Consider the following 24,702-nt stretch of genomic DNA (forward strand, 5'->3'; position numbering starts at 1 on the left):
TTGCCAGTTTGGCTCTTGTCCTCGTTGCTGTGCTGCAGACCCGTCGGCTGCTGACGGGCTAGACGAAACTTGCAGTTGCGGCTTCCCGTGCTGTGCGCCCCATGGCACACGATGCAGTCCGGCGTGCAGGTCAGCGACTCTCCGTCCGGTGGTGCAGGATGTTCCTTCCCGCAACGGCGACACAAATTAGTCTTCGGACGATAGCAAACGTCCGCCCGATGTCCCACTCGTCTGCAGTTATAGCAGGTCTCGACTAACTCTCTATACGGGATCACAGCGTACAGACAGTTCCAATAAATAACTTGCCGGGGAACGCGCTTCCCGCCGAAAGTGATCTGAATCGCCTTTGACTTGCCCAAAGGTCTGGCATCCAAAATGTCCATGTCTTCGTTCTTCTTCAAGAATCCTGCGCGAACTTCTGCCAATGGGCATCCGTTGTACGCATTGTAAATTACTCCGCGCACAGAGTTCTCCGGCGCCGCCACGTACGCCGAAACCTCAAGGTCACGACCGCCCAGCTTGAGCGTCTTTACATTCGCATATGCCCCACTACGATTCATACACGGCGTGCTCACCGTCATCGTGTTGTTTGTCTCATTGACCCGCACCAGGTCTTCTTCCACCGCAGTCGCGTTCGTCAGCTCTGCTGCCGCTCTCAAGGCACATCCGAGCTCCCTCGGCGTCACTATACTCAAGTCCCAATTCTTGGGCCGGCACACAACCTTGAAATCCTTGGCTGGCATCTTCAGAAACGGTCCCCGTTTCTTCCACACCGGCGCTTTCCCCCGCTTGACTTGGGCTGCTCCGTGCGTCTGGCGCCCGTCGCTGCCCGCCTGTTTCTCGGTAGGCCTACTCTCGGAGTGATCCCCGTACACAGACTTCTTGAATCGATCTTGCGCCTTTAAAACCCAGGTCCATTCTCCCGCCTCGAACTCTTCGGGCGATATAGATTCTCCCTCAACGGAGTACTCCATTGTATTCAGCCTCGCAAAGGCCCACAACCACAAGTCACAGCCCCGGAGCCCGGTGCCGCAGGCGTCGGCTCGGCCTAATGATTAGGCCTGATTTGCCGCGCCGTGGTCGAGTACAAATCGTGAAAAAACCCCTAAAAGGGGGGAACACTTGCCAAAATATGGTGTCCACAGGTACAGGGCAACTGCCTGCAGACGAGTCCACAAAAAGCAAGTCCAAGGCACAGCGCGTTCCGCCGAAAATCGGTCTCAAGGCGGGAGCTCATGCGGAACACGTCCGCACAGCGTCCGCTCTACAACCCTTCAAAGAAAAGTCCGGATAATAAGGGAGAAATCAGGTTATTTTTGTGGAAACACTCCAAAATTAGGGTCTTATCAGGTTAAATTAACAAACGACTAATTTATTCGATTTGCCCTAATCAGTGCGTAACAATGAAGGTTATGTTTTAGGCTGCTTTCAAGAAAATAGTTCATAACTCGGCATTTCTGTTTTTCGCATATACTCCACAGAGCCTGTGGCTGCAGCTACATCCTTCCACGCCTTTCCCAGTCAGGAGGGTCTTGCAGACTACCCTGGCCACTGTAGTCGCTCGAAGCATTAACTCTGCCGCCGTAGACCAAACAAAACAGCTTCTTTTTTCCTTTTTGACTATATTAGCACAGGAGAATGTTAATTGTAGGCATGACGGTGATGTCTGGGGATTCGTCGACTAATACACTCACTTGAACGGCTTGCATACCATCATGGATTTTAGCCATGTCCTCGTCAAAAGCTTCTTTTGCGTATTTAATCTGAAGTCGTCCTGTCAGCATAGCTTTAGCGGCGTTGCAGTATTTGCGTACGAAATCTCCCAGAGGTCCGGCCGCTTGGTGCATGCTAATTCCACTCTATGCCAGGGCACAAACAACATCCACTTCACGGCATGAATCATGGTATCCACTTATTTTCTTTTGCACGCTGCCTACAGATAACTTCGACGAGTGTCAGATGAGATGTTCCCGCCTTTTCAGCTTCCTGGATCGTCATCTTCAACTTCTTATGATGGGATGGCACGAGATGCTCGCAAATTCGATCGTAGGGCTTCTTCGCTGGATTGGTGACTATCTCAGTGTTGCAGTACTTGCAAACTAGTGCATGGCTGCCTTCAGAGTTTTTCGCTGGAATCTCTAAATCTTCGTGCTCTTTGCATCAGTCATCCAATGTCTTTCGTTTTCTTCCCATTCCCGAACACTTGTTATCAGTGCTGCGAATGCACGTGTAAATATCACTCCTACGTGTGCGTGAGCTGCTCGTGGCTTTGTTTGAGACTCCAATGTTAGATGGTGCCACGGGTCCTATAGTCAACGATTGTCATCTGTCGGCCGCCTAGGCCGGTTCTCGCCTGCGTGCCAACTGGGGGCACAGCAGTTCCGTGGCCACAGTCGTTCCAGAAATAGGGAAAAATCGGGTTTTACCTGAAAACGAACAACCCTAAACATAAAGAGCAGTTGCTAACTACGGGCAAAGATATGTGGCCTTGTGTATCACTCCGCTGAAAAATAAACAATCAGATTTTGATATTTGGCTGTACCAAACAAGCCAGAGGCCTCGAAATTCCTAATCTTGTTATTTGATGTGATGGTTTAACTTTTTAGTTAGGTAACAAGAATAGCTTTGAAAAGCTTTAACAGCGGACTACATTCTGTCGCGAAGGGATTATTTGTGGCGGTTACTGCACATAAGCTGTATCTCACTTCACTTTTGGAGGGTGCGTAATGGCGAATTTGTTGTAATCGGTTAAGGTGTACTGCCGGATAGTACATACTTTTGCCGCGTCGCCACCAACAACATATTAACGAGGTTTTACTGTATAAGTCAGCAATGCGGCGGCAGTTACCAGCCAATTACACAGCTCATAGCAAAACAAAAATCTGTTCAGGAGCACAGAGTTCCTAACATTCTGCTTCAAGAAGCCACAGTATACTGCTCGTGCTCGCTTCAGTTTATATGACATGGACTCTCTCAACAAACAGTCATCTTTAGTTCTTAGGAAGAAATCACTTTCTTCTCTTCTTGAATCCGGCAGTCTTCTTGCCTTTCTTGTTCTGCTTTCCAATGCGGTCATGGACTCCAAACGCCTGTTCTGTGTCGTCTGCATCATCATCTTCTGCTCTCCTCTTTTTGCCTCCCTTCTTTTTGTCTTCTTGCTCCTTGAGCTCCTACACGAAAGTACACAGTCGCTCATTTTGGTCATTTACACAGAAAAAGACGTTACCAATCATGACCCAGTAATCTGAGAACACCTCGTTGCAGAGTGAATTGATTCATTTTAACAAAGATTGCCAGGTAGACTAATGCGGGATACAAGAATGCATGCACAGAATGACAGTGTATACTTTCAGCTGGCTACCACATTTATTTGCACAGTGCATGCACTCGCCCTATCCACCCCTCCAAAGAAAAAATATTTATCCAAGAGCTGCGTTATAAGGCAGAACAAAGTAATGCTGGAATCAAATAAGACTTCTGCACTAATTATGTAAATATATTTGTTACGAGAGTATGTTATATCACATTTTCCAACGAGTAGCATGTGGTAAAATATTCATAGGCCCCCGGGCCGACGGAGTTGTTTCCAGCACAAGTCAGCATGCTGACTCGCAGAGCATGTCCGACTCACCATTTTGGCAAAGCGCTGAGCCTCGGTGACTCGCTCCACGAGTGCCATCACTTCTTCCTCCACGGTTTCGTACAGGGGCAGCTTCTTGCCAATGAGGTGCTCAATTCGCTGGTACAGCTCCACGTCATACCTTCAGGAGAAAAAGAACAAACACCACACAACGTTCATCGCAACATCCTTAAGCAACTCACCACCCTGTTTTTGCACATCTCGTGCATTTGACATTGAACAATATTACTGCAATCAAATCCCATGAATTTGACTAATCAGTGCCACCGAAATTTCGGTTCTTTTCGGGTATAAATGGATGCATCTTGAGTGAGAATAATACCTTTCCTGTTTACTTGACCAATATTTAGCAGTCCCGCCAGGTCTGAAATGCTGACTACACACATGTAGTAAAACAACATTAATGTGCACTTGGTTACACCAAGTAGTTGCGGTAAAACTGTAGTTGTGAGAATTCCCCGGCTTAATGACTGACCTAATAAGACGTGGTGGGTTACCGCTTAACGCGTATCTGCCGGAGTAGTTTTGGTGGTGCCATGCTGCGGTGTGAAATGTTTTCTGCCTTTCCGAAAAGCATTATCAGCATGTAGACTGCCGGCGATACGACGCTGCGGCCATTTCGGCCATGTTCAGACAAGTGCGGTGATGCCCATGTCAATTGGAAACCCAGGAAGCGTTGGCTATGTTGATGCGAAAGCTTCGCTGAATAATATTGTCGCCAGCCCTATCGTGGTAACTATCACCATCATACTTCTTGCGCCAACCTCTCACTGCATGTGCAGTTGTGTTGTGGATGTGCTGCCGGTAGGCAGCGCGCGTTTCGTGGCGGTGTCTTTTGATCGGACCTGGTGCTATGTGAAGCGCAAAACGGCTGTTGCACCAGTGTATGTGCTAACGGCCGGCACTATGCCGAAGCCTACACGACCAAGGTATTGCACACCGACAGTCAAGGAGAAGTTGGTCGCTATTCATTCAACTGAAAATAGAACTACGAAGAGTGCACTAGCGCATGCGTGGGACTTGCAATGTGGCCAACTGGCAGACATGAGGCTGTGGCTTTTCGATCTGCTTTCTTCAGTAAGCATACTTACCTTTTGCATAAAGAAGCCTGACAAAAGTGCATTTTCATTCTCAGTACATACCTAAAATAACACGGAGAGTGTAGCTGCAAAAACGAAAGTAAACGCTTGGCAAGAGGTTAGAGCCCTTTTTCAACTGCAGCAGTGCTCAGCACAGTTGACATAAAGTGATAATCTCCACAGCAGTCTGCGCGCAAGGTCTCAAAGCATTTCTTGGAAGAAGGCAGCAAAGTAGGTAACAACACAAAGCATAAGAAGCACACACAAACACAAGGACAACGCTGCTTCTTATGCTTTGTGTTGTTACCTGCTCTGCTGCCTTCTTCCAAGAGATGTGTGACCAACTAGCTCTACTATCGACTCTATTATTATTCCTCAAAGCATTTGCAGCAAGATGCAACGAGTCGACTGGTTAAGATTGAAGACAGGAACCAAGAACTCACTGGGTCACGAATGTGATGGCCTTTCCAGATCGTCCCGCGCGGGCAGTTCGTCCAACTCGGTGGATGTAATCCTTGGAGTGCGTTGGGATGTCGAAGTTGACCACGCAGTCCACGTGAGGGATGTCCAAACCTCTGCAATGTTTCAGTGATATTAGTATGTTCCTCTTCTCCATCCAATTCCGAAAGACTGCGTTCAAAAGTGAACCTAGTGAATGCAGTGTATGCATATGCCCATTTTTCAGCATTTTCAAAATTTAAAATAAGGAAGAAAAGAAGGAGGAGTGAGCAAACAGCGATGCGATTAAGCTCAATTTAAAGTAATTGCCCCCAATGGTCCCCCCCAAAAAAACTGGTTGTGAAAGATACCAATTATTCAATTATGTCTGCTTTTCAAAACTGACGCATTTACACCTGTATACCTGTATAATGGGAAGGGGGGGGGGGGGGGGGGATTATTATTTACATCGAAGAGTCAAAGAATCCTCTTAAAACTTTGATGCAAAAGTACAGTACCACTGAACACACTTACCGAATTCCTACAATAGAAATTATACAACACATCGAACAGCGTGCCAACGCCTTCGCAAGTGGTGCTTTTTCTAACCACACTTCCGCAACAACTTTTGTGCATGCAGCAGTGTTGGGTATGCTTTTGGGCAGACTCACTAGACACCGCTTTAGCCACGAGGAGACACTGTGAAAATGCTTGACACGTGGAACATGGCATGAGACTGGCTGTAGACTTCAGTTTGGCAGTGTAACTTTCCACAGTACACTGCCGCCGCATGGAAAAACCAGCTTTCAGAACAACACTGGTCATGCATTCAAGCTAACCTGGCCGAGCAAAAGCTACTGGTGGCTCTCACTACTAGGCTAGGCTTGTTCGCTTTGCTGCCGAAAGCATTGCGAAAACCTGCTGTAAATTAATCTTAAAAATAATTACTAGTATGCTTATAACACACTTGTAACACGATTAAGCTTCTTATGGCAGGGAGTGGTTATTTACAAAGCATCGACCACAACTTCTTTAACCTTTTCACTGTTGGGTGTTTCTGGCCATGGCACACTCCCAGTGTTGGCTTGGTTTCAGGGAGAAAGCATATCAGAGAACGAGCATAGCGATTTACTTTTTATTATGATTGCTATACAAATGACATAGTCAACGGAATATGCACATTTCCGTCTTATGCCAGTTTTTTTAATCATCAGCATCATCAGCCCGACTATAAATGACTTAAACAAAAAAAAAAGAAAAAAAAAAAACACTGCTCAATACTTCTTGAAAGTCCGAATCCGAACTCTGCTCATAGTCCGATCAACAAAGTGCGGGGCAAAAATATGAACGTATAGAAAGATTCGACAGATGGCACGGCCAGTTCAAGTGCGCCAGCTTTGTGCACAAGCACGAAGTTTTGAACGCACGATAGAGAACGTACCAATACGTTGGTGACATAGCGGGGGGGGGAATTGCGAAAACGTACTAGTACGTACGTGACAGCAAAAGGGTTAATGCGAACCTGGCTAGGCTTATTGACACCAAGAAAGTGTGATTGAGTGAAGTGTGTGTGTTTGCCCTTCAAGAAGTAAGCTGCTTTGGGATATTAAACTTCTTTCATTCTTTCTCTACATACACACACTATGATTATATAACACAACTGCAGCTTTGAGAAGCCATGCAACTACAGCCAAGATGCAAAGAGCTTGGGAAAAAAAAGGAGACGGCACACAAAGGTACTGAATCAACAGTTACATCGATGTTGCTTGAGAGGCAACACTTCCGAACCCAAAAAGGAAAGTCCATGGAACCTGGTTTGAGAACCCCCCTACACAAACGCAAGCAGCCTCCCATACAGCAGCTGCTGCCATCATTGCGTGCAATGATGGGAACAAGGTTATTTTTTTTCTTTTTCCCTCGCCACGGTTGAATAATGGGGGATTTTGAAATTGTTCTTACGCCATCTCGATGCACAAAGCTTCATATATTTTTAATAATCGAGAATTTCACATGAAGCCCGACTTCATGCTTCACAGTGCACTGCTTGAATTCAAATAAGCGTGAAAATGAGCCTTGATGAACACTGAGAATAAAAGATGCAAAGCAACTCTCTCGTGCTTGAAATGCAGCATGCAGATGAAATCAAGGTTCGAGAAAAACGCTCCCCATGCTTTAATTTCCCGGTGCAGACAGTTTAATTCATCTCACTAAGATAAAAAACAATATTCACTGCAGATGCAATCAACAATTTATTGCGCTTCTTCGTACAAATCCCCTCATCTAACACAAGCTGGTGTGATCTCCTGATGATGAAGACAAATGCACTTTGCATTTGATTGTTCTTTACAAAAATCTCCCCAGAATTCATGTAGCATATTTCATTGGCACTGCCATGAAACGTCTATCGTTTTCTTTCTGTTCAGTTTTTCATGTATAATCCTTATCAGCTACATAAAGACAGATTGACAAGATGATGTCCCAGAAATAAAAAGCCACGAACCTGCTGGCAACGTCAGTGGCGATAAGTATGGACCTATTCTTGGACTTGAACTTGGTCAGGGAGCCGAGGCGTTTGGCCTAGTTCAGGAGTAAACATGACAGATACTTTAGGTGACAAAATTTAACTGACAAACTTGCAAAACACATACAGTAAAGCTCATCATTGCCCCCCCCCCCCTTGAAGTTAAGAAATCTGAATACTAATTTAAACTTCCAGTGTGGCTCCAGCTAATGCCCACGTAAAGCTATGGTGCCGAATGCTTTCCACTTCAGATGGTGTAGGTCTCAGATCGGTTAACTCAAATGGGCTAACAGGAGAGGCCTGACCAGGGGAGGTATGACTGCAGCATGATAAGTGATAGTCATAGCAGCACTGCTCAAACCTGAACCTGAAAGGCAGGGATGGGGAAAAATAGACTGCCTCGTACCTTATACATAATAGGCTGATCACAGACCAAGTTTCCCAATTACACATGTATATATACATATAGTACATATGCAGCATCTTGTGCATCTAGACTCTAGATCAGAAAATTACACCACATGTTCCAGCAGCTTCCCTTGCACTTCGAACATATTACACATAGCTCCGAGAGATCTGTCATGTAATTTATTCATCTACAAGTGCAAAAACTTAGCATCTATTGTTGTCATTTGGGCGCCAAGATACTGGGCAACGCGACAATGTTTACGCAAAGGGTACACGTCCACGACGCTGACTGACCTGCCCCATCTGTCCATGCAGTGGGATGGCAGTGAAGCCCAGGTTGCGCAGCAGGAGTGCCGTGCGCTGCGTGTTGCTGCAGGTGCTGCAGAACACCATGAATGAATTGCCGGCCAGCTCGTTCAACAGGTGTACCAAGTACACATCCTGCAAGCACGGCATGCCACCACCAGACAATTAATCACTACTGTATAGTAGTATAGTACCACTTATTTTTTTCTAGGCAGACCATAACTTCCCTTCTGACGCCTCTGACCCCGAAGGTGCAATACGCAAATGCAACCACTGAAGTAGCGCTCACTGTATAGTACGTGCGGATGCTTACCTTGAACTTTGCTGGAATGAAGAGGTAGTACTGCATGAGCTTCTCAACGGTCTGATACTTGGAAGAGACCTCTACCTTCACCGGATCGCGAAGGGAGGCCCGCTGCAGCTTCTGGACCTGAAGGAAATGCACACAAAGCACAGTACGGGGCTTGAATGCACCAATATGATGTGCATCTCCCGTTGAGCACCTCACACATTCACAAACGCATTAACGAACGGAGTGGCATGGTTTTCAAAACTGGTCTGCTCTCACTTAGCACCAGGGCTATTTAATATTGCCAGTTGCGAAACTTCCCATACAGCTTACGTATAAAAAACAGCGGTTCCGATTGGTCAAAATTCGGGCATTTTCGAATAGTGGCGGTGCCAGTGCTCTTTAAAATAAACTGTTCAATTTGCAAACTTTCAGATTGTGGACAAATGCACACCCACCTGGCAACAAAATCAGTTGAAGAGATGCAGTTAGCGAAAATTCTTGACAGCCGTAGAGGTAATTAAGATGTAAAAGGAAAAGCACTTTTCATAAGGCAGTAGCAGTGACGACAATTGCAGACAGCTTTTATTGGCCATTTCTAGAGTGCGCCACAATCTACAAGCATGCAAAAAGTGCATACTAGAACTAGTCACTTTTCGGAGCGGAGTTTTCCAAGTGGTATGATCAGAAATCTCTGCTCAATATTGGGTCAGATCTGCTGCAATCACACCCATAATGTGTGGGAATAGTAGAAGCTGTGCACCGATATTTCAGTGTGTACGCTCAGTACAATGTCTACAAAATGCTTAGCACAGCCTACTACGGTCTTGATCTTAGACATTAAAAAAAAAAAAAAAAAGAAAAAAGAAAAGAACCCTTTTAAGTCAGTCCTCAAACATTTATTTAGCATCTCTTATAGCCTGAGTCGCTTTTGGAAGTTAAACCCCATACACCTAAAGCAAACATTTATTTCATTTATTTACTAGTACCCTTAAGGCCATTGGTTGCAAGTGCACTTAGGGAAATTTTTATGAAATAAGGTGGTGCATTAAACTTAACCTTTCTATTTATTTCAGCTGCATTTTTAAACTGTGCAAGCAACTGTGCACGAGTGCATATTCTATTTCTTTGTAAGTGCCCTTACAGCAAGCCCAGAATACCAGACTTGGGCGACTGGATTTGGGCACTACAGGTACGTTACATGCGGGAGGAAGCACTTCCACATCCTGATGTGCCCATGTGCACAGAGAGCAGTCTATTTGACCTTCACATTCTGTCACTATGAATGTATCAATTACAGAAGTAAAAAAGAAATAAAGACTAAGACAAGGTCCTACTTTCTTGGTCATGGTGGCTGAGTAGAGGTAGGTGCGCCTCTCTCGTGGGATGACCCTGAGGATCTTGTCCACCTCCTCTTCAAAGTCCATGTTGAGAATGCGGTCGGCCTCGTCCATCACCAGGTATTTAAGAGACTTGAGGCTGAAGCCCTTGGTGTTCTCCAGGTGGTCTACCAAACGACCCGGCGTGGCTGCAATCAAGACGGCGCACTGAATCCCTTCCCGAGCATATCATGAACAGCCTCAACCTCCCCAAGCTCACACAACGTGCAATGCAAAATGAGACCCACAACAAACGTTAAGTGAATACATAAAGTGAGGAAGTCACATCACAAATTACAGATTGATAAATACAAATGGTAAAGGTTAATGCTACAGTAGTTTTACATTGCCATAGTTAACAGTGCCCATTTTTAGAAAAAACTAACCTAACTTGAAAAAATAAAACCAGCCATTAACGCTAGTTAACGATACCACTAAACAAAGCATGCAGCTTCAAAGACATGCACCCAAAAGTGTCTACATTCTTCATACTTTGTGAGCAATGACACACATATACATGCAGCTCTTGTGTCATCCTGTACTAATAATTACTTCTTCATTGGTGTCTTTTCTGCACTAATTCACAAAGTACAAACACGTGCAAACACCTATTTTAACATCTGCATGATGTACTTGATGAAATAATACAAAGAACTCAAACCAACAGAAATGTAATTGATGCATTATCATTAGGCATTGAAGGATACCTTCAAAGATGTAGAAATAAGACAACCAATGAAATGCGTTTGAACAAACAACCCACCAATTATGACATGTGGCTTCTTGGCAAGCAACAGCGCCTGGGTCATCATGTCTATGCCACCGACGATCACAGCTGCACAGCATTTGAACAAAAATGTAGGTTAGTCACACTCTAGGAAAATAATAAGAAACTACAAAAGTTGTCCTGCTTATCCTGGCATAAGGAATGACGCAACCTGTTTCAGTTAGGTGGAATGGCAATCAGCCAGAAAGCATGGCAGTATACTTGCAGCCAGCTGTTTTAACACAATGTTGCAATTAAGAGCCAGGCAACCTACTACAAAATGCTACAGTGAGCAAGAAACAGACCTTACAAAAAAAAAAAGCCAAATTGGCAGGATGGATTAATCTTTAACACAGTATAATGTTGATGTGGAGTTCATTTCATCATATCTGGTGCTCACACCTACACTGAGTGACAATGTGAAGCCAATATAAATGATTGTGTATTCAACACAGCACACATTGTTCCATAATAAATACTATGCTTTGCTGAACAACATGCCTAGAGAATAAGCTATACTTTAATGCAGCCACACTACATACACTGATGTTGCAAAACGTTTATGAAAAACACCAGCAAACAACAATACATTTTCATAGCTAATGTGAAGATCATTATTGCAATTTACATTAAGGAAGAAACCCAGGCATCAAAACCTAGGCATTGGAGATTCACAGACCCACAGCAGCTCTAACGCAAAGTGGGCTGGGGAGATCGTAGTCCTTTGGCAACCATCGCTCTTCTTCACTCATTTTGAACCGCCCCGCCGGGGTGGTGCAGTGGTTACGGCGCTCGACTACTGTGCCCAAGGACGCGGGTTTGAATCCCGGCCTCGGCGGCCGCTTTCCGATGGAGGCGAAAAGAAAGGTGCCCGTGTGCTGTGCGATGTCAGTGCACGTTAAAGAACCCCAGGTGGTCGAAATTTCCGGAGTCCTCCACCACGGCGTCTCTCATAGCCTAAGTTGCTTTGGGACGTTAAACCCCACAAGCCAACCATTATTTTGAACCAACAACAAACTTTTCGCGTGCACTATGACCACCGCGAATAAGCATCCCTGAACACTCGCCAAAAAAGAATTTCAGCTGCTGCTGCTGCTGCTCAATGTGAAATCCGTAAATTAGGAGTTGACGCAAACGTGCCGGTGCTCCTTACCGCTTTTGACGCCGATGCTGGCCCCCAAGGCCTCAAACTGTTCTGAGATCTGAAACGCCAACTCCCTCGTAGGCGTCAGGACGAGGGCAAAAAGGCGCTGCGGGTTCTCCAGCAGTGCCTGAAGGATGGGCAGAGCGAAGGACGCAGTTTTGCCCGAACCGGTCTCCGCCAGGCCGATGACGTCGCGCCCTGTGATTTGACGGATGTGGTTTACAAACACAAAAGTATATCCCCTGTTATTCTGAATCTAGCGCGATGTCATCAATGGCAATTCATTGTGACAAAATACTACCACGTTAACGCCGCGAGTTCATGACATCGCCTTCTTTGGTTCGCAGCTTAGGGGTGCGTAATGAACTGACGAACACACTATGAACGATCACACTTTTCTACCTCCCCTGGCAGCATCCCGTCAGGGACACAGATAATAAAGAGACTTGCCTTGCAGAGCAACGGGTATGGCTTCCTTCTGGATTTTCGTTGGACTCTTCCATTTCAGCTGCTCGCAAGCTTCGCACAGGACGTCAACCACGCCCTGTCAGAATTACAAGAAGGGAAACAGACAACTTGACAAAATAATACCAGGCAGAAATATCATGGCAGAAAGCATTTACGCGGCATGTCAGCACGGAATCAACCAAAGCATGACATCAACACGTCCACATGCCCAAACATGACAACAGACCCGCCACCAGGGTGGAAGCACTTGAAAACCAGCAAAACCACTTCTAAGGACACGTCAGCTTGTCTTACCAGCGACTTGAACGTAACGTTTTCTTCCGATTTATCCTCAGTTTCTATTATTGCGCCAACAGAACCTTCTGCTGCTTCTGCTTCCATGTCTCCTTCCGTGGGCGCCGCCATGTTGCTTTCAAAAAGAGAGAGAGAAAAAAAAAAGTTGCTTGTCGCGCCCTCTGAAAAAAAAAACCTTATTTGGTTCAAAAGTTTAAGACTATGTATTTTTAGTTCTGACAAAAACCAATGCATTAATTAGGAATATGTGGTTAAAATAAATAGTTGTAATATAGCAATTATATTTGTGCATTGCAGCAAAAGCCTGGATGAGCATGATGATGAGCATCATACCGCTTTCTCAACATGGCGAAGCATCATCCAGATTTGATCTTCTGCCGAAAACAGGCTGGGGTCGGTAAGTACGGTGTTTTTGCACATTCAAAGCTCTCCATGGGTCAGCTAATCAATAACAAACTGCTTTAATCAATTATATCCGAGAACAGTGAACTAAACCTCTTCCGTTTTCACTTTGTCTTTGCAGCCATCGGACGCCTCTGCGAGAAATGTGAGTGTCGACGTTTTCTCAACGTTTCATGAACAAATCAGTGCTTTAACAGTTAGGTGCACGCTTATTACGTGCTTTAGATGATACTGCTTTAATACTTCGTCTACAGTTACGCACTTAATAAGGTTGCAATTAGCGCGAATGCTTACACGTGAAACCAAGATGCTGTACGCGGCGGGCTTTTTGCCTGTCTGTTTTCACGCCGTGCAGTCGCTTACTTTGGCGAGTGGCTGCTAAATTACTGTGCTTGCCTTGTACTGTGTCGCCAAAATTACTTTAGGCGGAAACATTGTCAAGCGAAAGGTTGCTGAAGCGCAGGGTCGCTGTCCGTCCTGCAGTGGTAAGTTGATCTTGGCCGTTCAGGACTTGTTCGATTTATTTAATTCCAGCACTGTGACTTCTGCGTTGCGCGGTTAGACACCTTTTATTTTTTTTTCTGTCTCTCTCTCTCTGTCTCTGTCGGTAGATTTGACCAGCCTGAACGCACTGCTCCACGGTCTCTAAGCCGGAGCACCTGAGTTCGAACCCCTCCACAGCTTTAGCAAAAGGCGCTTAGTGCTGTAGTACGATCTCAGTGCTCGGTTGCTCACCCATGCAATGATGATGGCTGCAAAAGAAGAAAAAAAAAATTGCGCTATCTGCGTGAATACTGATTCAGACAGTTGTGACCACCCGTTGTTTTCGTCTCTCTTTCAGGTGACGGCAAGTGCGTGATCTGCGACTCGTACGTGCGGCCGTGCACCCTGGTGCGAATATGCGATGAGTGCAACTACGGTTCTTACCAGGGCCGCTGTGTCATCTGCGGAGGACCCGGTGTCTCGGATGCCTATTACTGCAAAGAGTGCACCATCCAGGAGAAGGATGTAAGTGTTTGACAGGCTCAAATTTGCAATGGGTCTTATAGCTTACCTGTTGTGATTGGGGGAACTTTTTGGCTACAGCAGTGCATGATATTAGGAAGATGCAGGTAGTGCCTTGAAACACTGTGGTATATCATTTGGGAAGTGTAGTTTTCTTTCTGGAATATAGCTCCAAGGCCAACTCTAAATTGAAAGACTTGATAGCTGTTGCTGAGGAAGTGCTTAGAGAAGTGGCAAATTCTAATTGTCATTTAGAAGGAAAGGCTCATGTGCAACCCTTGAAGGAAGGTCTTTCATGTGGGTTTCTCTTGGGCCTTTATGTGAGACAAACAGGCAGCCTTTGGAAAAGTTACTTCTTTCACATCACAGAATGCAGCATAAGTCACGTGACTTGTGTGGTGTCACACAAGTGCATGACGGCACGCGGTTTGAAGGCGAAACAGTGACTTCAAGCTCTGGACTGAGGTTTAAATCTGAGATTGAATTGAAGGCAGTGACGGTTACTGAACAAATAAATTTGGCATATTGATGTCACTTAGAGGGCCACTGTCCAGGGAAGGCCCTTTTAAGCAAAGGAGCCCAGTGTTTCGATCAGGTACCGGAGATAATCTGTGCAAAATGCTACAGTGACACGCGCGCCGCAACGCATCGAAAATACAATTCAAAGCTCTCTCATGCTCTCCTCCGGGAAGCCAGCTTCCCCGTTTCCTGCGCTGGCCCGACGAGCCACAGTAATGACGTACGTACCGCGAACGACGTCTATTGGTCCGTCTCGCTGACTGACGGGAGAAGGATGGGTGTCTACCGCTCGCTGCGCGCTTTTCCCTCGCCACGGCCAGTCTGAATCCAGCGGCGCGCGCTCCCTCGGCCGTTCTTTTTTTTTTTCTTTTTTTTTTATTTTATTTTATTTTTTTTTTTTTTTTTTTTGCACTCGCGGAGTGCCACCCCCACCTCCTGCCAAACGTGGAAGAGGAAGGGGAATTTGTCTTGCAGAAGCTAGACGACCTCGGGCAGGAGAATGAAAGACCTTTGCGAGGGAACGGAAGGAGAGAAGCATGACAGAATCGGGTGATTGCGGTGGCTGTAACTGCGTTATTAGTTTCTCTTTTCAAAAGCATTTTGCGGCCTTGCGCTCTAGGGGTGAAGTCTCACAGTCAACGGGGAAGAAAATATTTTCGACCGGAGGGTGGACAGTGGGCCTTTAAGGCTTTTGCAAGGGAACTTAGAGGCATTGGGAAGCAAGCTACTTAAAAGTTAAAGCACTGAAAAACAGCGGTGCAACAGGGCACACAAAGTGTCTAAAAGTCTGTGATCTCTAGCTGCTTTGAGTTCACTTTAGCATGAAGAAACTGCCGCACTTCTATTTCCAACAGAGGTTTTGGCGGATACAGTTCCCGAACGCCATGTGAAGCATGACAGTCTACATGCAATAAGCAAACACACACACACCAAATACAATACCAGCTGAAAGAGCTTAAATACATGTTGAAAACCTCACTCAGCATTTCACCCGTGAGACTATGGTGCTTTTCTGCGTTAATACACGTAAGAAGCCTGAATTTCGTCCACTGATTCTTTTTTGTTGAGTCAGTTAGGCGCACAGTTCTGCATTAGTTCTTTTGAAGCACCAGTAGCAGACTTGAGTGGCTGCTATAGCTGCTTTTATTTTACCACACACACCTTTTACACTACAAATGCCATAATAGTTTTAAGGTGTCCAAAACGTGCATGCACGAGTGATATCGTTGGTAAATGGAGCGCAGCTTTGGCATATGTGTGTGCACGGGAGAGTTTCAGTACTGCATTTCTGGTTACAAAGTCACGTTTTGTTTAGTTCTGACGCGACTGGTGCAGCAGTGAGAAGTGTCACATTATAACAGTCCAATGGATTCTTTTCTCTTTGAACATTGCAGAGGGACGGTTGTCCAAAGATTGTGAACCTGGGAAGCTCAAAGACGGACTTGTTCTACGAGCGGAAAAAGTACGGCTTCAAAAAGAGATGACAGAGTGGCTGAGGGAGCCTTGTGGTCCCCCAGGCAAGGCACCTCCCTCTTCATTTCACCCCTTGCCACTCTGTCATAGCTGCTGTTCTGCTGGGCATTCAGAACCATCACTTGTTCCTTTTTCAAATGTTTCAGTAAAATCAACCTAAATGACCTTGTAAAACACTACTCTGTTTTGTTTTTTAATGTTCCATAGTACCTATATGCTTCAACGGATGCGAAAACCAGCAAGAATCCCATTTCCTTGTGAGCACTGTTCAAACCGTAAGCATCAAAAGACCGACGAGGTCCTTCTTACTTGGCAGGCAAGGCAGCCAGTTTACATTTCTCAATGGTGAATGTGGTAGCAGTTCAAAGCTAGGAGAGCTATTTGTGTCATCTGTATACAATGCTGAGTGTATAGTCTCGAAATTGGCCTGCAGCACCTTGGTGTGTGGCCCACTGGTCTTTAGATTGGACATGCAGATATTGCTGTGGTGTTACTGAAGACTGGCCCAGATACCTCAAATCTTGGTTCTTGTTATCTGAATTAGAGCTGTGCACAGTCTCGGGCCGGGCCCAAGCCAAGGCATAGAGATTATTGACGTGACGTCATCGCAGCTTTACTGGCAACCGTGGCAAGCAGAACGCAACCTCAGAGAGGGAGAAAGAAAGAGAGAGCCAACAGTGAATCATGACACGTGTGATTTCGCAATTCCTAATTCCGTTTTTTTTTTTCCTTCTGGCCTTAGACAACAATGTGGCCTGCTTAAGAGCTAAAGCCATAGTTGTGGATATTTTACCGTTATATAAGCATCCTTTGCCTCATTTACTTTTAGTCATGCACCGTCAACTTTGGGTAATGGATGTGGTGTTTAAAAGTGAGCTTGTTAAATTTACACACGGATGACGATTTCTGAGGCGAGGGGCATTTGGTGTGAAATAACTGTTAAGAATTTAGGGACGCTTATGATGATGCTGATTAATGTAGTGGGATTAAAAAACTATAAAAGCATTTAGACGACCGGTTGATGCAAAGCGTGGCGTTTATTATTTTCAATTCTCACTCACTATTCCTGCGAGTTTCTGTTGCATAGGTAAATATAAAATGTCAACATTACTTGCTTTCCTAACCAAGAATCTTTTGAAAGCACACTTAGAGCTGCTGATGGTGCTCTTTATATCTCTGTTCACATGCGCAGTGTCTGAAGCATTCGCATGCTGGGCATACACTGCCCCTCCTCCGCATGCAACTACTGCAAGGAAAGTGCCACAAGGAACGCCTCTAACAATGCAAACTAGTCTTGACTATTCGGGTGTCGAGGATTTGCATACTGTTCTCAGACTGCACCACGAACTAGGAAACGGCAGCAGTCCCTTTTTTTTTTTTTTCGTTGAAAATAATATACTATGTTCCTCTTGGGCGAGTTCTGTTCTGAAAGCATGGCCTTCAGAAAAGGACTCCTACATGTATGCCGATCTGCTCTAAATCTTGTCTAGCAATAGTAGTCCCCTTTTCTGTTAAAAACTATATGGTATCTCGGAAAGCAAGGACACTTGTGGAATTTTGCGTGGGGCTATTAAAGTGGGTAGAGACCAGGCTGAGGTGTCACATGTAGATCAATCAGGTGTGCAAAAATCTTGCCTACTGAAGCCTGTTAATGCGTGCACCTCAGACATACACACCATGGCAGGTGTGACGACAGTGGGATGCCCTCCATCATTGTCAAAAAACGGGTGTCAAGTTTTGGTTTCCTAGCTTTACAAACTCTGCTTGCATGCCACTCAGACACCAACTGGAACAGTCCTTTGAACATAGTCTCTGGCTTCATCATAATTGGGCATGTTCAGCTGTTTTTTTTTTTTTTTTTTGTTTTTTTTTTCCCCTGTGGGCAAGGGGAGATTCCGTAACTGGACCTTTGGGTAATTTAGCAATTTCTTTCAGCCCCATGAAATCCTAAATAATACCGTTTAAATACCATATGATATCATGTGAAACATTTTACTACTGATCTTGCATTCCACCATCACAAGTTGCATACTGTAATGTCTGAGCACATCAAATTTTATTCTTGATGCTGGGCCAGACTAGTTACTTTATATAGCACAACACACACTATTTTTAAAGAATAAGGACATTTGCCAATTTATGATTACAAATTTTTTTCCCCGTAGTGAACAAACATTCATTTTCTGCTCAAAAATTCCAATGCTTGCATGGCCCTACTTCACATGTTTCACAAGAACATTACGGTTAAAGGAAAATTTATCCTGGTCTGAGATTTTCTTCAGCTGTGAGGCTTCATTGAATGCTCCATTGTTTTACATTGTAGTCATGGCTGTAATTGGCTAGATGCGAATGAGTTATTTTTCTGTTATCGGAAACATGCAGCTTCTGAGAACTTTTGGACCAGCGTTTGGTTTTGCTACTCCGGCACTCTATACTCTCAATTTTATATTTTAAGTGCTCTACTTGTGTTTCATCTAATGATGCCAGCATCACACAGTTTCGTACCACACAGTAGTACAGAGTTTAGGATGAAGCTACGACACTGAAAGAACAAGAACCGTAACTAGTGACATTTGGCATTCGGTTGCTTTTTGACAACCTTATTAACCACATTATTAACCGTTTCCATGCAAAAAAATCGATGCCAGTTTCCTTTTCTTTTCCTTGGAACTCTGCATTTTATTTTCAAAAGGGTAAATGGGGGAAGGGAGATCGCCAGAGAAGGACACGGGTGAAAAAATCAAGAGCAACACACTCAAGGCATCAGGACAAATACGCTATGCTCTCTCTGCTCGGGCCGGAATTGAACCTCTGGGGCTCCGAGTTCTCTAAAAATAGTTAATTGTCTATGACACATCGATTATCTAACCGCTGCAGAGTAGATAACAAAAAGGAACCACATTCTTTTCTCCTCTTCTACACACCTCGGGTCTCTACGACCACGAAACAACGCTGAACTCGCTTTAACATTTTTTTTTTTATATACTCGTCATCCAAAGCTGAGCGCCGTGTGAAATGAGAACACATAGTTCAATGAATGATGCAAACATGCCAAGAAGGGCGTGCAGCAAAATGTCGCTCGTGAGTGAAAACAGATGGTGCCACAATACCCAAATGTCACTTTTTTTTTTCCTGAAATGACCAAAGGTGGTTAACTTTTACATATTTATTTTTTTTGGCACTATCTGGTTAGAAAACACTGCTCGCTATGACTAACTCTGGTGTCAGGAAATTGATGCTGGTTTTAAAGTGAAACATGTTTAAAATCCTTTATGTGCCCAGCTTCAAAAACTGGCTAGACGACCTGTTAAGAGAAAAAAAAAATTCCCCGATGGTATAGAAGGAGATATGTTGGGATCCGTTTTCTACTTTCAACGCTAAATGAATGACATGATGAGAAATATGTTATCTCATTCGAAAGTTTCGCTAGACGTGTGCAGCAAAATGTCACCTAGCACATCAATTTCTAATGTTGCCATGCACTTTATCATAACGAGACATCAACTTTGATATTTAAACTAACTCAACTAACAGTGTTGGATATGTTCACTTGAAACACCTCTTCTACCAAAAAAAAAGAAGGCCCAGCGAGGTTGATAAACTCGGCGTACATACTTTGCATGAGAACACCAGTGATAGTAATGTTCAGTAAATCGCTTTTTTTTTTAAGCACCATTCACACAATGATAAAAATTCTGTTTAATTACACTCTAAAACCAGCATCACTGTTTTCCAGGAATTTTTTTTTTTTTTTAGACATCCAAAGACGAACGCTAGATTGTCAGCTGCTGCAGACAAACAGGACTGATATATGCATATTGCCATCTTATCTTACCTTTAAGAAAGGGAACAAAGATCTCGCCAACACAATTGGTTTGTGACATTTCCACACACACACAAAAAAAAAAAAAAGCTTTGATCCAAGAAATGAATGTAACCATCGTGCAGATTAACTTCGCCAACAATTTTTTCCTCCGACATGTGCGTGCTTAAGTATCACCATCTGTGCTAGCCCTACAAAAATGGCATTTTGGGTAAAAGGGAGTACAGAGCCTAAAAAGCTGAAATTGAAGAGAAAAACTGCCTACCCACTTTGATGGATGGCTATGTCAGACACGGTGACAAGGAGAAGCCACTTCAGCAATATGTCGAGCAAGCCGTTAGCCACTCGAGCCAAACTCAGTGGCACGGAACGCGGATCAAATTTTTGCAGCCCCTATCCAGAATGGACAGCTAAAATCGGTAAAACTGCTTCTACACACACCAAATGAGAAGAAATGTATGGCTGTTCACACAAGTGTATAGCAATGCTTGTGCAAACTAATCCCTCAGCCAAAAAATATTTTCAAGTCTCCGTCTAGCCCAGCGCAGTCATAAAGGAACTATCACCTACAGAACACGCGCTACTCCCGCCGTGAATGTAAAACTTCAGAAATGAAATGACCCGAATCACGCTCCAAATCGCGTGAGGTGCGTGGCTGGTTAGCGAGCAAACGTGACAAGCAGCACACAACCAGTTCACGACACAAATATAAGAGATGTAAACCCAAGCGCATCAAGTCCACCGTACCTACAACAAAGAGTAATGTATCTGTGATGACATTCTACACTTTGACCTGGGCCTGTCTTAAAACCATGAGAACAGCCGCGGTCAAGCGAGAAAAATTTAACAAACAAAAGCTACGCATATTCCATGCAGTTGATTCGCGTGATGAAGTGCGGATAAAAAAAAAAGCATCCAAATATAAACAACAACAAAGCAAAAACTTGACACACAAGCATAACATCGCACTCATTCTGAAAATAATGAAACATAGTAAACTGCTTGCCTGTATGTATAATCTATACTATCGGACAAAACGTCACAGGAAAAAAACAAACGCGAGAAAATGCAAGCAAACACGAAGCATTCACAAAACTAAGCATCACCACCATTGATCATGTACACGTGTATTCCATTGCTGCGACTCTATCGACACTTTCCACTGACCAGCTGTGGAAAATAAGAAGGCAACATAAAAGCTGAAAACCACCTCAAAATATAAGCACTCTACTAGCCAAATAAAGAGAATGAGAGCAGCAGACGCAAGACACTCGGGGCACGTGAAGTAGAATCGTTGCAGAGTGCGGAATACAGCAATCACTGAGCGGGTTTTAAAAGTAACTGGCTTAACCTCCAAGGTCTGGTAAGCTGTGACAATATTTCCACAGCAAGATAACCCTAGACCTTTTTTTTTTTTCTCTCACTGCTACAGTGTGCCTGCTGATAGCAGTCATGAGCTGTCAATCACACAAACAAAATCAGGCCCTTTGCAATGCACGACTTATGCTCAAGGCGAAACATGCTCAACTGAGCGCACCTCAACATCAAATTTAAGGTACAGATGCCAGTATAAGTTGTGAAGAGGTATTCTGTTCAAACGCGGAGCAGACTTCAAGCTTGGCAATAATTCGTAATCTAACCAACTAAACATAAAAACATCATACATGCACAAGCTTATCTGACTGTGAACTTTTGAAGATGTGCTGGTGTCACTTTTTTTCTCTCCAAAGTCAGTGTGCTTTCAATTCATCTGACGACAACACGCTGTCTGCAAGTGAATACTGTGTGTCGACTTTCTTGTATTCATGTTCCTGACAGCAGACGACAGTCCCATAACGACATGTTGAATCAAAAAACAAATCAGCTAGTGTGTTTGACAAATAATTACTGTAACATGGCTGCTTTAAGACGCACTGCAGCGATTGCACTTCGCACGTCTGCAACTCCCCTAGGCCACAGCCATTTCGGCCCGAGGGACGAGGCGAAGAGAACAGAGAAGGAACTTGTACTTTCTCGCGAGCGGCCGTGCTGGGCCCTTTGAAACTTTGATTCGGGGGACTGTGGTGGCTAGGCTGCGCCTCACTGAATTATGTACACAAGTCCAAACAGTGCCTGCTACGAAGTGCCAGGACACTGTCACGTCACTATAACACTGCTAAGAGACAAGGCCGCACTACATGGCCGCGGCACAGTATAGCTCTTTAAATTTTTAGCAACACCATGGCAATCTGTACGGTCGGTTTAGAGTCGTCTGCTTGGCTGTCTTCGTGAGATGACTCAATCCCCTCTGATGGTCTGCTCGCTAGCACAGCTGTCGAGCAGACGACAGTAGCGGAGGTTGTGTTACATTAGCACAGCTGCCAAGCAGACGACGGTTAACAATCACATACCTGATGTTGCCATGATATTACTAAGGAATTTGAGAGCTGTACCCAAGTCTTTGCAGGAAAAGACCCGAAAAAAGACCTTGGTGGGTTCAATATTGCGTGCAGATGATTCACTGCGTGCGAGTCAAAGTCGTCTCACTGCGAGTGTGTCGTCATGCCTCCTAGCTTTCCTGCATTTCTGGGCAGTGGCATGAGATGCGTGCTGCAGTAAATATCACCACAGGTTACTGGGCAAATTCTTACAATGATGCTTCAGCCAGGTGTCTTTTCAGATTTTTTTTCGGCGCATGATGAATGCAGCATAACACCTTCAACAAAGTGCATTTACACAAAACATAAGCATTGCCCTCGGCGTAATTTCACTCGAAACCTTTCAAAGTCATAAAAGGATGACTCGAAGCAATGCAACTATTTGCACCAGTTCTTTGTTTGTTTTTTCCCTCTTGTGCAACTTCATCTGAAGGCCAAACTGTGCATTCAAACATATTCCAAGAGATACTAACATACTGCCACCCATTTCTGCGCTATTTTGCACAGTACTTAACACTTGGTAACAAAAATTATCCTACAAAAAACAAAAATAAAATGCTGAGCTTCCTAATGCAGCAAACTTGGAAGGCATTCAGAACCAAGCACCGGCCGCTAAACAACAAACCTTGTTCGCACAAGCAGCGTGCGAATCACTCAAAACAACACGGATCAGCAGGGAAACGGCAAGCTCCGAACAAGTACTCCTCCAAGGAAGGAAGAACCTCCTCGGCATGAATCCCGCACAACCGAGCCAACACGAAGGTTCTCGTGGCAGGTGTTGTCGCACAATGCCGGGGTTGCATCAGGCACGGATTTCGAGTCTGTCGGACAACAGTCAATCCTTCTGAAAAACGATGCAATACGGCGGCGGCAGGCTTCTCGTCCGCACCGGTGGGGGAAGTCTACTCCTACAGAATGGCTTTCCGAGGGCAGACTGGTGGTGACTCGTGTTGCAGGATCACATCTGTTCGCAGAGGTCTACTCCTACAGAATGGCTTTCCGAGGGTAGACTGGTGGTGACACGTGTTGCAGGATCACATCTGTTCGCAGATTTCACGCACACGTTCGTGCTGCACGCGTTGAGTCCAGAGGAGAAGGAAGGGGGGGGGGAAAGAGAAGTTGAGGAGAAGGGGAAGGATGACAATCTACACGGAGGTCGGAAGAGAATGCGCAGTTCGCGTTCACAACTGGTTTGCTTGACCGTTACAGTAGTCCCCTTGTTGTTGCCGTGGCGACGCTTCTTTTTTTTTTTTTAGTGCCAATAGGCCAGCGTGCTTGGCAGTGGTGATGGGAGGACGACGTCGCCACGTCCCGTTAGATGCAGGCTGCTCACAAAACCCAGGAGAAAAAAGGCGACCAAGTCCCAGCCTGGACGAGGTGTGTGCACAATTGAACCCCAGTACGGGTGAGACATGCATTGGGTAAGAAGCTGATAAAAGTCTAAAACAAGAGAAAAAGGAGAAGACACGGCCAGCAGCACAACGAAGCCGCTTGAAATAAAAACTCGCAAGGAAAGCAGGTATGGCATGCAACGTTCAGGGTAAAATCGGCATGGTGGACATATAGTTGCTGTAAGCATTTAGTCCACATGACAGACAATGTAACGACTGTCATACTTTGCTCCTGTGCGACGTCTCGATCGCTGGAGACTAGACAAAAATCCACTAGCCGAAAGCAACTGCCTTCTGAGTCACTCTGAATGGCAGCATGCCAGCCGAAGAAGAGAGGTTGCAGGAGGTTTATGAAAAGCAAGGCTGCAGTGATTGAAGGAAAAGCAAATCAGGGGGGAGGAGTGGAGAAAGTTTGCTCAGGGGTTGAGTTCGCTCTCCAGCATTGCATCCAACTGGTCGGTCAAGCTGGCCAGCATGTGCTCAATGTCGTGAATCACGTCTCCCGAAGAGGAGGACGACGGTGCCGGCGCCATGAGGCGACCGCCCGCCGCCAGGGACAGCCTGCACAGGGAAGAAGAAACGCCTCATTAGACAAACTTGCACGCAATAACCAGCTCGCCGTTGCGTTATATTTATTTGATTCTCCTGCTTTTCAGGGTAAATCTTTTGATGGTTCATGAGCTGAAAGATAGACAAGACAGTACACAGATAAGCAATGGCACATGTTGTTCATCTGTTTATTATATCTTATCTATCGTCTTGCTTCGCACTCTTGCATAAACCACAACGAGACAGAATATATATGGGAAGAACTAGAACTGAAGCAACACTGCTGATTCCAACAAACAAATATACTGTAGTACGTTTGAAGTTACAGCTGTGCACATTGGCTGTTTTGAATTATGTGCGAATCTGCGCACAAAAAAAAAAGCAGTACGGT

The 24,702-nt window shown here is 44.9% G+C and overlaps 3 protein-coding genes across 3 annotated transcripts in view; 1 reads left to right on the forward strand and 2 right to left on the reverse strand.

Moving 5' to 3' along the window:
- Window positions 1-2,934: 2,934 nt before the first annotated feature.
- pths (probable ATP-dependent RNA helicase DDX47) lies at window positions 2,935-12,877 on the reverse strand. Its single transcript, XM_084604439.1, has 11 exons — window positions 12,733-12,877; window positions 12,421-12,514; window positions 11,980-12,168; window positions 10,824-10,895; window positions 10,019-10,209; window positions 8,706-8,822; window positions 8,381-8,527; window positions 7,658-7,734; window positions 5,163-5,294; window positions 3,632-3,761; window positions 2,935-3,170 (listed from the first exon to the last, which is right to left on the reverse strand). Exons 1-11 carry the CDS (start codon window positions 12,841-12,843, stop codon window positions 3,009-3,011), a joined length of 1,422 nt encoding a protein of 473 aa, XP_084460565.1. The 5' UTR covers window positions 12,844-12,877; the 3' UTR covers window positions 2,935-3,008.
- Window positions 12,878-12,954: 77 nt separating this feature from the next.
- Phf5a (PHD finger protein 5a) lies at window positions 12,955-16,305 on the forward strand. Its single transcript, XM_084604440.1, has 4 exons — window positions 12,955-13,129; window positions 13,256-13,279; window positions 13,976-14,142; window positions 16,053-16,305. Exons 1-4 carry the CDS (start codon window positions 13,078-13,080, stop codon window positions 16,140-16,142), a joined length of 333 nt encoding a protein of 110 aa, XP_084460566.1. The 5' UTR covers window positions 12,955-13,077; the 3' UTR covers window positions 16,143-16,305.
- Window positions 16,306-18,779: 2,474 nt separating this feature from the next.
- Window positions 18,780-24,702, reverse strand: part of LOC146189672 (caskin-1-like) — a 316,774-nt gene continuing 310,851 nt past the window's right edge. The window contains exon 24 of the mRNA XM_084604441.1: window positions 18,780-24,323. Within this exon, the coding sequence (XP_084460567.1) occupies window positions 24,179-24,323 (145 nt within the window). The 3' untranslated portion in view covers window positions 18,780-24,178. The remainder of the gene's footprint in view (window positions 24,324-24,702) is intronic.

Source organism: Amblyomma maculatum, chromosome 5 (assembly GCF_055883805.1).
Source record: "Amblyomma maculatum isolate TAMU_Amacu chromosome 5, ASM5588380v1, whole genome shotgun sequence".
In the NCBI taxonomy this organism is placed as follows: Eukaryota; Metazoa; Arthropoda; class Arachnida; order Ixodida; family Ixodidae; genus Amblyomma; species Amblyomma maculatum.